Consider the following 15,217-nt stretch of genomic DNA (forward strand, 5'->3'; position numbering starts at 1 on the left):
TGCTGAAGTGGTGACAGGACTGGGGACTCAGCTCCCCTCAAATGTTGTCATTTTGATGCAACAGCAACTAGAAACAGGCAACCAGGACAACAAAGGGAAGAAAATGCAAATAACAGATCAAAACAGAAAACCCTGAGGAAAGCTTTTATTTAAGTATCTGCTACTTGATTTCAAGCTTGCTCAGAAGCTTCCTCCATATTATCATCAGATGCTGCATAGAGTGTCCCTCTATCTCATGTCCTTTTTCCCCAGAAGTTCTTTTTTATGTATGAAGGCTAAATTTGGCTCTTGGATACAGATTCATGGCTCTCCCTGAAAGGAACCGACCTTAGTTCTGGATCCAAGAGTAACAGATGCCATCAGTGTGAGTCACAACAGCCACAAAGTTTGTCACAAGCAATCATTATGCTGATCTAAAAATCTCCCCTGGCAGAGAGAATACTAATAGCTAAATCTCCAATGGCAGTGCTCTCTCAGACATTTACAGCAGGAATTTGCCTCAGTGGGAAGTGTGGAGTTGGCCTCAGATACAAGGGAAGTCTAATTTAGAAGTCCCTTGGTAAAGTGATACAGCAATGCCACGGGGCACGGAATGAGATTTCATCAGTTTAATTTATATTGATTTAAGGCTACTTTGATTTGCTCCCTGCCCTCCCTATCTCCCAGCTCACAGAGCAATCAGATGCTCTTACATTCTGTTGTTTAACGCGGCACACGGCAAGAACTGCTCACTTAGAGTGACTAAACAAACCACCACCTTTAGAGATCATCACTTATGGACCAGTTCAGTGTTTCATTAGTCTCTGCAGACCACTGAGCTCGAAGAAAAGCAGGCAGAACTGGTACCAGACAAAGTGCAAGGACAGGAATATGATGGCAGTAGAAAGAAGCAGCCGGAGCAGAGAGGAAGACAGCGCCAGAGAATGAGCAGGACAGTGTATGGTTTCTTACGTTTAACTGGTCCTCTGGGAGGTGTCGCAATTGAATCCCTCTCTCTGGCTGTGTCTCCTTCTCTAGCTTCCTTTTTTGGCTCCTCTCCATCCAAACATCATCGAAGCTGAAGCACTTATAGAGGGGTTTAGGTCTCTTCCTCCTCCTCTCTGGAATCTCCTTGGCTTTTTCATCTGGAGCAAGGAAGGAAAGCCTCCAGGCTTTGCTCTCAAGGGTAGAGATAGGGCGTAGGGATGGTGGAACCTGAGGGGACCTCCTTTTGCGATGGGGAACCCATTTCTCATTTGGCCTCTTTTCAGGTGGCATTTGACATTGCTGTTTTGACTCCTGTTTTACAAACAGCAGGTGAAAACACAGGGTTTGTTGGCTGGAAATTTTGTTTTCTTCAAATCAATTTAAACAGAAGATGGCAAAGCTCAGTTACCTAGTCCTGGAACTATTCAGAAGAAAATACTTTCCCAAGTGTACTGGCTGGCTGAAACCAGCCTGTCCACTCACTCAGCCTTCTCCATAGGCTTTGGGATACTCCACCCAGAAACAGCAGCTCTGCTCTCCTTTGAGAGTGTAATATACACTCCCTCTGCACAGGACGATGCCCTTTTCACCCTCATTCTAGATGGCATATTACAATAACATTGCTACTGGGATTTAGGTCACTCTGTATAATACTATTACAAAGACAGACAGTGTCTCTTAGAATAATGACCAGTCTTGTCTGTCTGTGCTTTTCCAACTGTACTTCAGTTATACAATGTGAAAAGGCTTCCTAGATGCCTGCAGGTCTGATATATTAAGTCTTGTGCTTCCTGATGTGCTCTTTACGCTATCCATTTTGCTTGATGTTGGGCCGAGAGCAAGGAATTGCACAGCTTTGCGCTTCACTCTCATTTGCTTTTAACGAGTGGGTGCACAAGATTACAGTTTTTATACTGGAACAACTTGAAATCAAGCAGGCCCTGAGCCATCTAACTACTACTCCAGGTAGCATCAGTGTCAGAATCATTAATACTTAAGGTGGGAGACAACACCACTGAGGAATGAATGATCTCAGGAGTCTCTTTTCACACAAGTGTGTCCTGACAATAGTATCTCTCCAGTTTCTCACAGTTCATTTGAAGATCCTAAACAACACCCCTTAAACCAATGCAGGCACTTCCCAGCTACTCTCAATTAACCAACAATTCCAGATCAATTCTTCTTCGCCACTGGTAAAAGATGCCACAGTCTAAAAACACTTCTTATCTGCCAGATGCGATAAAAAAGGGAAGCATATGCTGCTGGTACTCTGCGCCTAACGCCATCATATTGGAGAAGAGTGAGGAGGAGAACTTGCACAGATTCCAAACATGGGACATATTAGGACAGTTCTCTCTTGCCTGCTGGGCAACACAATTATGGTAAGTAAAATCACGCCACAAACAGATTAATTAAACATTTAATGAAGGCCCTGACATATAGGCAAACGGGAAATTGTTCTGCCTTGCTGTTCTCACAAAATTTTTGTCCTGGATGTAACCTGAAGAAAGTTAACCATTAGCAGGTAATGAGAAAGGGGCTGGTCTGTGCTCCATCAGGTTAAGAAGGGTTACTTACCAGCGTGGCAGCCAGAGCCATCAGAGGCAGGCTGGCCCAGTGCAGGTTGGTACAGCACTGTAACACAGATAAAGCTGAGAGCACTGGAAAAATACCTGGCTGGGGTCTTGGGGAATAGATACATATCCCCACAGCAGAGGCCACGCTGGGAAGTGAGCTCAAGGAACTTCACAAATATGTATTTGTTTTGCAGTAATTACTAATGTGGAACAGAAAAGGACTTTTATTTAAATATATCATTAAACTTAATTTTATGACCTTTTTAATTAGTAACATACATAAGGAAGACCATCCTTAGTGCTGAGATGGTAATTATGTCTGAAAGACTTAACATTGCAAATATATTTTGCCCAATGTCTCTGCTGTATTTTGAGAGATTCCTGAAAAAACAATTTCACTTACAAAATCCAAGGTGCAGTTCTACTTCATCTCACATTGTCATGAAAATGGAAATAAATAAAAGCCCTATCTGCTTGAATAGGTTAGGTGTTGTGTCCTGAAAGCTGGGACATTTACATTAATTTCTAGGCTCCAGCTGCATTTATCCAATTTCAGATATCATATTCTGCAGCCTCCAGAAGTATCAGGAAAATTAAACTGTTTTTATATGGCTTAAATACCATTTAAATTTTTCATGGTTTTCTTTAAATTATTTAATCTAGCAATCAATTTAAGTAATTACTTATTTTCTCCTAATGGTTGAGTTATAGGATGTGGCCTTGCCTATTCAAGGCTTTACATATGCCTCATCTCTCCTCTCTTTTCTAGATGCTCTTTTGAGTTATCATTTACAGGTCAATAATTTTATTCATCCTCTGAGAGGCTTCATCTGTTGACAGTGTGTTTAGTCTAAGTGTTTTGCACTTTCCTAGGCTGGTGTAACACTGCAGTCTCATTTGGAATGTGGTGTCCAGTATTAAGTTTGGAAGTTAAGTTGATGCCCAGGAAAGCAAAAGATTTTCAAGTAACAGAAGGGATTAAAGCAAATTCTTTTCCCCTTCTGCCCACAGCAATTCCAGTACTAGTACCCTTACTTCTCAAACTGCCACCCACACGCTTCTTTAGATTCCAGACAGCATTAGCCAAAAACCCCAAACCAATCAACCAAAAAAATTCATTGGGAATGTGTGGGGAGAGGTTGAGGCAATTGAATTTATTCAAGCTGATAAGAGGGCACTAAAAGCAGTCTAAGAGCAGTCTGCAACAATTTTGTAATTGCATGAATGATGGATCCAAACCTCAGCAGTTCCAGACAGTGCCACAAGGCAATAGCCAGAAAGTGTAGCTTGGAAAGTTCTGGTTGGGCATTAGGAAAAAGATTTTCCTTGGGAACATGTTTCCCAGAAAGGCAGTGAAATCTCCAGCATCAGAGGTTTTCAAGACTTAGTTAGACAAGGTCATGGTTTTGTCTATCTGGTGTTGTCACCAGTACTGTCTGAAGAATGAGATGGGATTAGATGACCTCCCAAGGTCTGTTCCAACCAACCTTTTTTTGTTTCTATACAAAAAATAGGGAGTTTCTATTAAAAAATAGGGAGAAAGGGTAGGCTAAGACCGTTTTGGAGGGTATCTTAAAACTTTAATATAATTTGGGATGTGAGAGACAAAAGGTGGCAGCAGCAGCAGCTGGCAGTGGCAAAAGCTATGCAAAGGCTCATTTGAGTTGAACACAACCAGCTGCAGAACTGATCAAGTAGTTCCAGATTAATGAACTCTCCAAAAAATATCTGCTTAGGGTATGCAGAATGTCATACTCTCCTCTCAAGAGCCACTTCAGAAAACCTGCTCAACAAAATTATTTTGCCCATTTCTTCATGTCAAAACTCATCATCAGCAATACTGAAAAAGTGGCTTGATCAAGCCAGGTTCTGGGATCTCAGCTAACAGATCGTTCTCAGTCACTTTGGTGGTTTGTGCTTAGTCACGGAAAGAGTCCTAAACGGCCAGCCACCTAGAGCTTAGGAAGTCCTCTCTGGGATTAAAAACCTACCGACAGAGGATGTTTCTGCTTTTAAAGGCCTCAGCCAACCGAGAAATCCCTGTTGAAGACACAATCTTTTCTGTGACATCCAGCCTATCACAAGGAAATTAGTGCATAATGAGGAGCAGAATACAACACATCAAAAGGAGATCCTCAGTCCATGGGGGTTTTTCTGTTTGCTGTAGAACAGGCCAGAAAGGATTTATATTGGTAATCAAAGGGTGACTGCAAAAGATTCACAGTACTTTGAAAGACAGCTACTGATTGTCTAAATAAAAATATTTTACTTCTTAAAAAGTGACTGCTAGCAATGGGAATTGATTTCTTTTGCCTTTCACTTCCAGAAACTTATTTACTATAAACCAGTTACAAGGCTCAATACTGTCTTAAGAGGTGTAAGACCCAGCTAAAAACTGGAGCTGAGCACAGGGTGGCATGTGTAATCTGTCTGAGGCATATTATGCATTAGCACTGCTGTGATTACTCCATTTCTTTAGATTTTTGTGGTATATCCTCCCTGAAAGAGTGCATAAATTCATATAGTCTCGAACTGCAACTTATTTTAGACAGAAGTGGAATATTTATGCACCCATCTAACTAGTGTGTTCATTAAGAGTTTCACTGGAATTCCTAAACGGTATTAGAACAAAAGACTGCAAACCAAAACACCACCCGATCATTTTCAGACGACAACTCACCTCATCCCGGAGCATGTCACTAATGGAAGAAGCTGTGTTTAAGCTGATCTGGGATTGACTGCTTATGCCACTGTCATCCCTCTGGTATTCGTTGTCCAATGAGTGTACAGAAAGTAAGAGACTGCCTCTGGGTTTCAGTGTCTTTGGTCTCTCAGGAGCCTCCAAATGGCTTTCAAATGCAGAGCTGTTCCCAAGAGAGATCATCGAAGTGGCACATATTCTTCCTGGATAACGGAAGCTCTTGTGTTGAGAAGTGGATCGTGGACTCTGCGGTTTAGGGCTCATGGGCCTACAAGGCATGTCTTTACCATCAGAATTTGAGAGCTGGGGACACGAGGGACTTGACTGACTAAATGGCGACTGCAAGTCAGTGGGACTAAATGGAGATTTCACCCAGTATTCCTCTAGAGAAGTATTTAAACTGTTGCTCAGAGCCTCCTGTTGTTCATCACAGTCTGAACTCTGTGAGTATCTGATGCCCAAATCATGGGACTGTATTCGTTTTCTCCACATACCTGCAGGTGAAGAGACATCAACAGGCTCCACAGTGTCAAAATAGCTGGTGTCTGTTGAGGAGCCATTAGCTGTTTCTGTCTTAAACAATGTGTGCCCATTGGAACTGTCCTGTTGCTCTGCTGACATTGTCCTCATTACCTTGCCGCTCGACGCATTCGGACTCCCCTGTGTTGGCGATAAACTTGCTAAGACAGGCCTTTTTAGTCCATCGGCCTCCTTGCTTTTTAGAAAAGCTTTCCAAGCGCTCTGGCGAAGTTTGGCTTTCTCCTTTTCATTTTTCAGTGATACTCTTGAGCTTTGCTCGGTATTTTCCTTTTCTGGAGATTTTGATTCAAATAAACTTGAGAGGGATTTGTGTGCCAAGGCCAATCTTGTCCTGAACTTCTTACCCTCAGGGTTTTTGTTTCTTTTGTATTCATTTTCAGGGGATGATTTTCTAATCCCGGAGTATTCCACAGGTTCACTGTCATTGTTTTCAGACGAACCTGAAACTTGTCGATCTGCATATTTGACAGCAGCCGGTGTGAGAGAAGTTGAATTTGTATCTGCATCTTCCATCAGTATCCGGCCAGAGCCAGAAGCCTTCCTCAAGCTCATTCTGTTGAATAATCCTGCAGGTCTCTCATAGAATAAATCATCATCATCAGAGTACTCAGAGGTGTAGCTTTCCTTCCTGTGGAAGCCTGAACCAGATGAACAACTTTTGAAAGACTGTAAACTTTCAGTGTCTTCATCATCCTTCCCAGCATCCAGTTCTTCCATCTTTGCCTTGCTGCCAAAGAAGCTGCTGCTTCCCTGATTTTCTGCTGTGGCAGGCTTAGTTTTCCTGAAAGATGTCATTTTTGAGAATACTAAAAACCTGGAAGCTTTCCCACTATTCCCATTCTTTGCTGGCTTTTGCACAGCTTTATAGAGACTGCTGTTACTTCCCAGGACGTGGAAAGAGTTCTCATCCATTTCCTCGCTGTTAGTGCTGCAGGTACTTATATTATCGAGGCCCAGCATGCAAGCGTTATGGGTCTCACTTTTCATAGAACAGTTGAAGACATCAGACACATCACTCAGTGTACTATCTTTGCTAGGGCTAGCTGTGTCTTCTGCAGGAGAGCCCTCCGTTCCCTCTCTAGGAGAGGGTTCTTCACAGATACCTACTTGTTCCTTTGAACCATTACAGCCTTCGCTTTCTTCCCTGCCTACTGCTTGTTCAGAGATGACGCCGGGCCCTTGAAGGTCAACATCAGCACCATCACTCTGACTCAAATTGCTTACACTGCACATTGCTGGTGTTACTGCACTAGGTACATATAAGCCTCCCTCTCTGCCTTGATGTGCTTTGAATTCCTCTTCCTTAGACACCTGGTCATCTCTTGGTTCAGCCTCTGACTTTCTGAAATGTTCTGCCTCTAATTCAAAAACAGCCTTTGTTTTGCAGGGCTCTTTCCCAGAGATCTTAACACCACTTCTGCTGTGTGATTTTAAGAGCGCTTCTTCACATTGATCTGCCTGACTTTCTGCAGTAAGTGTATCATTGCCCAGTGGTACAGTAACACTCCCGAATGCCACTTTAGCACTTGTTAATGTAGAATTACTACAGGTGAACCCTAAGGATGAAACTGCATCTGTCTTCTCGCCTTTCTCTTGTGCAACTTCTGGTTTTTCTTCAGCTGTATCTGTACCAGGGAATACCTCTGCATTACCAGGAATAGGTGGGGTTGCCAGATCTTGTTCTTCACAGCTACAGCTTTCACTCAGAACTGTCTCTGGCTCATCATGAACTTTGCTGACAGTATGAAGAGACATCAAGTCCTTGCTCTCCACATTTCTCAATGTTCCAGTTACCACTTCAGTAGGAAGGTTATCATTCAGTGTCTTGGACTGTAATCCCTTCTGCTCTACAGATACTATCATTAGGGCAGGCTTTAACTCTGGAAGAGTCATTAAATGCCTTCTCTGGCTTATAGAATCTGATCTGGGATTCATTTCAACAGCAGAGACACTGTCTTCATCCTTTCCTTTATAACTAGGATGCTCATTTGTTACTAGCTCAGAGGAACTTTTTAAGGCACCAGTTTTGCAACTTGTATTTTGCTGCATTGACTCTTTGAGGTCTGCCCCACTGCTACTGCCACCTGGTTGCAATGAGGTTTCCAGGACTTTCCAACTGAAGTCAAGGTTAGAAGAATCATCTACCCAACTTTCCCCTACCACAGTCTCCATACCCGATAGTTCAGATTCAAGGCCATTCTCCTTCAAACTTTCCTGCTGTACGTTACCAGTGGAAAAGTGGTTTAAAGAACAACCACAATCTCTGTTTTCCACAACAGTAGGAAAACCTACATGCCAGGCTGATAGGTTCTTAGTGTCACCAGTGTCAGATTCAACATCAGTATCGCAAGGGAATTTGTCTGCTTCCAGATCTCTTTCAGCTTCATACTGGTCACTTTTTATAAGTTCTTCAGCATTTACGATCACTGGCTCCGAGTCCAGGGTAGATGAAGTCTCCTTTTGTTTTGGATTACAATGCTCACAAGCATCAGTCCCTGTAAAAGATAAGCTATCTGCACGTCTATGTACTGCTTCTGGGCTAAGGTCACATGTCTCTGATTTAGAGTGCAAATAACAATCAACACATTGGGGAGAGGCTGCTGGTTGAGAAAGCTGACACTCATTTGAATCTGTGTCAGTATTAAGAAAAGATCTTTCAATGCCAAATTTGCCCTCTATTTTTATTGCCTTTTCAGGGCTTACAGGTACCCTTCCTAAGTTTTTCCAGGTGTATTCAAAATCTAGCCCTTTAAGGTGTATTCTGGAACATGACCATCTAAATCTGTCTGTCAGATGAATACAGTTCCCCACGTATTCTCTCCTGCTTTGAGCACTGATATTTTCAGGTAGACTGTGCCATGTTTTACTTTCTGTAATCTCTGACCTTGTGAGTGGTGGCTGAGATTTTGATTTGAAGCAACTCTGGTAAAACAATGAATCTGATGTCAACATCGTCTCTGTACTTCCATGTTTTATCTTTTTACCTATAGTTTCCTCACTGTCAACCGAGTTCCTCCTGCTGCATTTTACACTGGACATAGAATCTAATTCACACTTATAGTTGGATGTCTCAGTGTAATTTTTACGGATAGGTCCATTTGTTTCAAAATGAAGATTAGGCAAACTACAGCTTGATGCTGCATCTGACTGGAAGGAAAATTGCTGTGCCTCAGGAAAAATCAAACAGCTTTCTGAGTTTGCTTTGAAACAAGCAATGCTTAATACTGCAGGATGTTCATTCTGCCTTGTAATATCATCTTCCGTAGGTACAGAGTTGGTATAGGACTGCACTTTACTGCTTTCACGCTCCACTTTATTTTGCAATCCTGTTACAAACTTTCTATTTGTCTGTGATGTTGTGCCCTCCTCACTGACTTGGTTCTCTGTGCTGGAAATATCACTAGTTAACGTTACCTCTTCATCACCCAGTTCTTCACCTTCTAACTTCGCAGATTGTATGCAAAATACAGTTTTGCTTGGTGCTGCTTTTATTTTGGAGGATACTTTTAACCGCACCTGCTGGGTGAAATCTGGTTGCCTTGAGCACTTAAGTTCATGGAGGGTTGTTTCTGCCTTTGCTTTAGGAAGACTAAAGCACAGATTATTTTTTTCAGTAAAAAGGCAGTTTGAATCCAGGCAAGTTTCCCCAGTTATGTCACTAGAAACAGATTCTGTGTCTGATGCACTCTCATAAGGCTCAGTTTTTACATCTGACAAAGATCCACTCTGATGTGACAGGGTCTCAAAATAATCTTCATCTGTTTCTTGGCTGGATCCGCGTATCTCAAGCTCTATTGTGCTCGGGGTAGAAGAGCTCAGATCGTCTTCAAACTCTCCTTCGCTGATGTAGTTTTCAACTGGCTCTGGGGTCTATGAATAAACAGAAAAGAATGATTTAGCAATGATTTCCTACAGCAGCAAGGTAGCATGAATTATTAGAAAAGAGACCTAGAATCACAATTAACTTAATACACACTGAGCTCTTCGGAACTTATACTTATCTTTTACACATTGATGGACCTGAGGTCTTTCCATTTCTTACTTTTTGTCTCTTAATTTTTCTTAATTAATATTTTTTCATTTTAGTATGTAATTATGCAGAGGCAAAAATTTGACTTTTGGCCATATCTTTCATAGCCCAATACCAAGACACATTTCACATTCAAGTCAGTCAAATGGAAATCATCCCTTGCCCTTTATATCAGTAGATATAAAAACTCTAATGAATCCATCTTCAGATCTGAGGAGGAGGTTTATGTGATGAATCTGAGAAGTAATGTTATTATCCAGATTACAGAAATGTGACATAAATATATGCAGAACAGTTTTGCACTTGAATAAATGGACACTACCCATACCAAGGCCTGAACCAAAGGTGAATGAAGTCTTTGATCTCATTTTCTAGAAGGCTTATACCAGGAGTACTACATGTATCAGTTATCAGGGCACATCCAAATCAGTGGCTGAGAGCAGAAAGATCAAAACCACACTGTTAATATTAGGAAATGTCTTTCTTCTAGACAACTACCCTGGCAGAGTCTCGGTCTTCTTTTCTTTAACTATCAAAACCAAGTCTGGATATTTCTTGAGTTTAAAGTAGAAAATCAAATCACAGCAAGATTTCCTGAGTTTTTAAAAATAGTACTTACCACCTGTCAGCCTCAGATACAGCTATTGTCAGAAGTTCTACAAATGTACCCAACAAAGACATTTAGCTGAGCCCAGCCTCCTTCCACTAATACCTAGAATGAGAAGCTATATCAATGGCAGCCTTTAACCCTAGTGTTGGATGCCTCTTTAACCAGGTTTTGATAACAGTCATCACAAGAATGATCAGCACGTTTCAAAATCTGAAAACTGAGATAATAAACAATGAAAGACATTTCTTAAGGAAAAAAACAAACAAACAAACCAAAACAAAACAAAAACCCACAAGTTAATGGCAGCCATCAAACTAGAACACAAGGTCCCTCAGCCCGAGTTGCGTGTCACCTTCCCCAGGGAGCTCTGTCACACAGGAAGCGTGAGCCCTTCTAAGGGGAGCCAAATCCCATCAAAGGACAGGTCACAGCACTGCTGATTCTAGGCTCCAAAACATAGGGGGTAAATCAGAAAAAGGAAGGCACTAGGGTTATTTCCAGAAAGGAGTCTCAATAAGAAAATTGGTATTTTCTCTTGACAGAAGAAGGAAAATACAAGTTGAATGGAGGAATGAGGGGGAGGATTCAGTGTTTCAAACCAAGTCCAAAAATCACTTTCTCACCATTAAACCTGACCAAATTGCACTATAATGGCAATATGAGTCACACAACCAGCAAAGCAACGTGTCCTTTACTGTGTGCAATCAGTGATACATGTAATTGAGGTCCTTTAATAATGTCAAATCCCGCTATCACCAGGACAGAAATGACCAGCATTAAAGCAGCACAGACTAGCATTTCACATAATGATCGAGCAGCATTAACTGTGAGCAGTTGGCTCACACAGCAGTGAGTACAGCAGCAGCTGTTCAGCAGTAACAGCGCTGCCTCTTCAACAGTGTTCTGAACACAAATTTACAGATGGCAATGAACTAAGATAAAAACTGTTCAGGCAAGTAGGAACAAAGTAATGAAGATGCCCAACTATCCCCAAGGATAGTTATGAATTAAATTACAAGGGCACAGATCCCTTACAGTCCATCTATCATTCCAAACATAGCTATGTCAGGATATTTGTACTGTGACCCCTCCCACATCCATTATTTGTTTTTAATGGACATTATCCAAAATTATGCAATTAAAGCAGAGGCCCCACAATTGCCTCCATACCTTGTGGGAAAGGAGGAAACAAAGTCCAGGTATGAAGGGCACCCATTAATATCACCCAGCATTCCTGGACCGGGCCCAGGACTGACCACGTGCCCTCGGTGCTGCTAAAGAGCCGGCGTCAGGGCCAGCCCGGCAGGGTGTACTCTGCCAGAGGGAGTCTGCCCGGGGATGGAGGTCCCCTGAGGAGGGAGAGGACATAGAAACTTAGTCTAGATGACTTTCCTGCCTTTAACTACAATATTTGGAACCACTATAAGCCATTCACATATTAGCAGCAGTGGCAGAGTTACACAGAAGGCTGCTTTTGCATTTTCATAGGTCATCTTCAGTGGTAAAGAGAGGAAGATAATTTCTCTTTCCCTCTTGGCTTGGATGAAACAAGAACTTATGACCTTCTAAAAGCATACATTGCTTATACTTCTGCCTGTTTTTTCACACTTCTGTAACATTACCTAGGCATCTCTGTGCAGGCTTCCATGCAAACACTTGTGGCTGGAAACTCCTATCCTCATTCAGATTTCCCGTCAAGGTGAGAGAGCTCATGCTTTGCAAAGCCTTTCAAAAACTACTCACGAGAGAGTTACATTCCCATGGATAGCTGCTTCCTCATGTTCTCATTACAGTTGAAACTAGCTTCCCATTACAAGCCAAATTTTCTCTTGACTTTGACAAGGACTAATTCAACCAATGTGACACTTCAGTGGCTGCATCATATCATAGCATAGATAGACCGCTATGTCTATCGAAGCCATATGTGGAAAAGATACAGACTCAGAATTAATGGTTTCAACTTACCTACTCTCTTCCGTACTTAAATAAAGGCAAAGCACAGCCAGAAATCCTTAAAGCAAATTGGATGCCAGTCAGAGGTTGGATTATACGTGACACAAAGAGTCACAGGCTTAGCTCTGGGAAATTTTGTGTGGCAAATGGATTCACATGCAAAGTTTTATACTCTGAAGGGAAAACATAAAATTCTTTGGGAGAGCCCTCCCACATGCCCAGAGTTGTGTTTTTCAGGGTTCATACAATACAGAAGCATAGAGCTTGCAAAAGGCTCTTTAATTAATGGTGATCCAACCACACCTCAAAAAAGCTACCATTGGGAAAGGACTTCAGACAGGAGGTGACAGTGTAGGGTACAGAGCAGTACCTGCAACCTACCCAGAGCCCCTCTGCACCCAGCTACTGGGGCTTGACAAACAACCCAGCAGAGACTCAGATTTGAAACTGTAAAGAGAACTTCATGTAAGACAGCCACATAATGTCCCCAAGGCCTCAAATTATCTTCCTGATCAAATCCAGCTATACAAGCCCTTTCCTTAAACCGTGTTCATCATGAATAATGGAAAGAAGGGAGTTAGAAATCAAAAGAGGGCACACTGGCAAAGCCATCACTTTTTACTACTACCTTGTAAAAACAAACCTTGTTACACTTAATGAGTAAGAAGTAGATTGAAAGACATTAACTTCAGACAGAACTTCAGTATCTCATTTGGCAGAAAAACAATTTTTCTGATTGTCTGTCATCGCAGTGGATCTATAGGTGCTACAGATGTTTATAAAGAGCAAAACAGATGAATAAGAGCAGATGCAGCACTGAACCTTGATAAGGACTGCGGAGAAGTGATGCTGTTGTCAGCAGTGGTTCTGAACGTTCAGACTGACTTTGACCTGTGCACAAATGGCAGTTCAACAGGCACTCTGCAAGACACTGGAAATGAAACTCTCTGCAGGAAGTGAGGAGAGCGCTCTATAGCCACTCAATAATAACACTTTACCTGCAAAACATATTCAGTTTTTGGTGCAGGACACAAACATTTGCATCTTAACTGCACAAGAGGAAACAAAAATCACAGATGGACGAGAAAAGCAGAACTTCCCCAGAAGGTTCTTGCTGCAGTCAGTGCAGATATGTACAGGCATCCAAAAGTAACTTTGGCACTAAGTTCTTTAGCCATTTGGTGACACAGTTGTTTCCTTAATCACCTATATACAGCAACAGCACTATTTGCAGGGCACTCCATCCTTAAATCCTAACATTTTTATATACACAACATTCATATCTAAAGTCACTAGAACAAAATGTCTCCCTTTTCCACAAGAGATGGATGAGCTTTTTATTCTTCCCAAACAGTGCAGTTACTTTTTGCGGAAAAAGATCTTTAGGTCAGTCCTGTTGATTATGAGAACATGCAATATACTAACAATTAGTGGCATGAGGAAAAAACATGCAGACATCCTCTTCGTTTCTTGCTCTACTTGTATTTAGTGTCTTCACTGGAAAGCCTCCAAATGGTTAAGCAATTCCAAAATCAGCAGGACTATGTGAGCAATTGCATAAGGCTCTGGCAGCTACCATCACTCAAGGTGGTAGTGCCAGGGAAGGCAAAGAGAAGGGATTGGAACCAATGGCAAAACAATGCACAGAATCAGTGAAATATCTAAACATCATAACACCATAACTGCCAAAAAATCAGCGTGTTTCCCCCTCCTGCCAGCTTGAGTGACCACGCTCTGTTTCTCTTCAGTGAGTGCTTCAACATTACCGTTCAATAACCTGGCCCGAGAGGTAAATCTGGGCCTCCACCATGATGTTGTCTCATGACATTTGGTAAGTGCAGGACTGCATCAGCAGAAAAATGCCATAAGCAGGGGGCCTGCTGCACTCCACGCAGCTTCTCCGATTCCTTTCAACACACCAATTCCAACATGAAAACACTTTTATAGCCCAAAGCCAAAAACATTACCTCCCTCCTTTGACATTAACACTCCTACTACCACATACAGCTTAGCAGCAAAGTTGGCCAAGATAAAACGCGTTGGCCAAGGTGTAGCAGTTTCTAGGAACAGTGCGTAATCTGGGTGCCATCTAGAGGTTGCAGTGAGGTCCCTGGTCACACTCGGCTTGCATGGAGAATTACATGCTCCCTTTAATAAATACAAGCTGCATTCCAGTGTCTTATTGTGCTGCAGGTCAAGCGTCTCACCAACAAATTCCTCAGTACTGCTTTAACTCCAGCCAGATAAGGAGTGCCCAGCAGACGACAAGGTGAGGCAGTGAAGAGGCATAAAGATTTATTGTGTTTGAGTAGAAGATAAATATGCAAGATTTGTCATTTGTACAATACGATTGCACAAAACTGAAAAGTTCATGGTTCCCTGTATCTTGTATTTGTGGTTTATTTTTTCCATTAAGCTTTACAAACTGCAGCTATCATCAGAAATATATTTTTATTAATGCAGCAATATCAGACACAACTATTATGAAAATATTTTTAGATTTATTCTCACAAGTACATTAAAACCTGACAGCTTATTTGTGCCAAAATAAATCCTCTGTTTTAGCCAAGGCACCATGTAGCTTCACTCTTGAAACGTAAAGTTTAAACTGTATCAATAATTAATATTGTTACTGTTCTTAAATATAAAAGGATTGGAGTTTGTTCAACACAATAATATAATATGTCAAATCAGATTTGGAACGTGAACAGCTAAAATTCAGACTCAAGCAACTTCCCTGCTGTGCAGCGATCTGCACTCATTGCGTTGCAATACTCCCTCTGCTGGCAAATTTAAAAGGGAATATATTGCTTCTTCGTACTTCTGCCTCCAACACGTGG

The 15,217-nt window shown here is 41.8% G+C and overlaps 1 protein-coding gene across 3 annotated transcripts in view; it reads right to left on the minus strand.

Annotated features, from left to right (window-relative positions):
- ARHGEF4 (Rho guanine nucleotide exchange factor 4) overlaps positions 1-15,217 on the minus strand; it is a 228,568-nt gene that overhangs the window by 116,023 nt on the left and 97,328 nt on the right. For 2 of the 3 annotated variants that reach the window (XM_027779546.2, XM_027779547.2), the window contains 2 exons: positions 5,224-9,654; positions 952-1,278 (listed from right to left, as the gene is read on the minus strand). In XM_027779546.2, the coding sequence (XP_027635347.2) occupies positions 952-1,278; positions 5,224-9,654 (4,758 nt within the window). The remainder of the gene's footprint in view (positions 1-951; positions 1,279-5,223; positions 9,655-15,217) is intronic. The other variant, XM_027779548.2, reaches the window with a different exon arrangement.

This window comes from Falco peregrinus, chromosome 12, assembly GCF_023634155.1.
Source record: "Falco peregrinus isolate bFalPer1 chromosome 12, bFalPer1.pri, whole genome shotgun sequence".
Classification (NCBI taxonomy): Eukaryota; Metazoa; Chordata; class Aves; order Falconiformes; family Falconidae; genus Falco; species Falco peregrinus.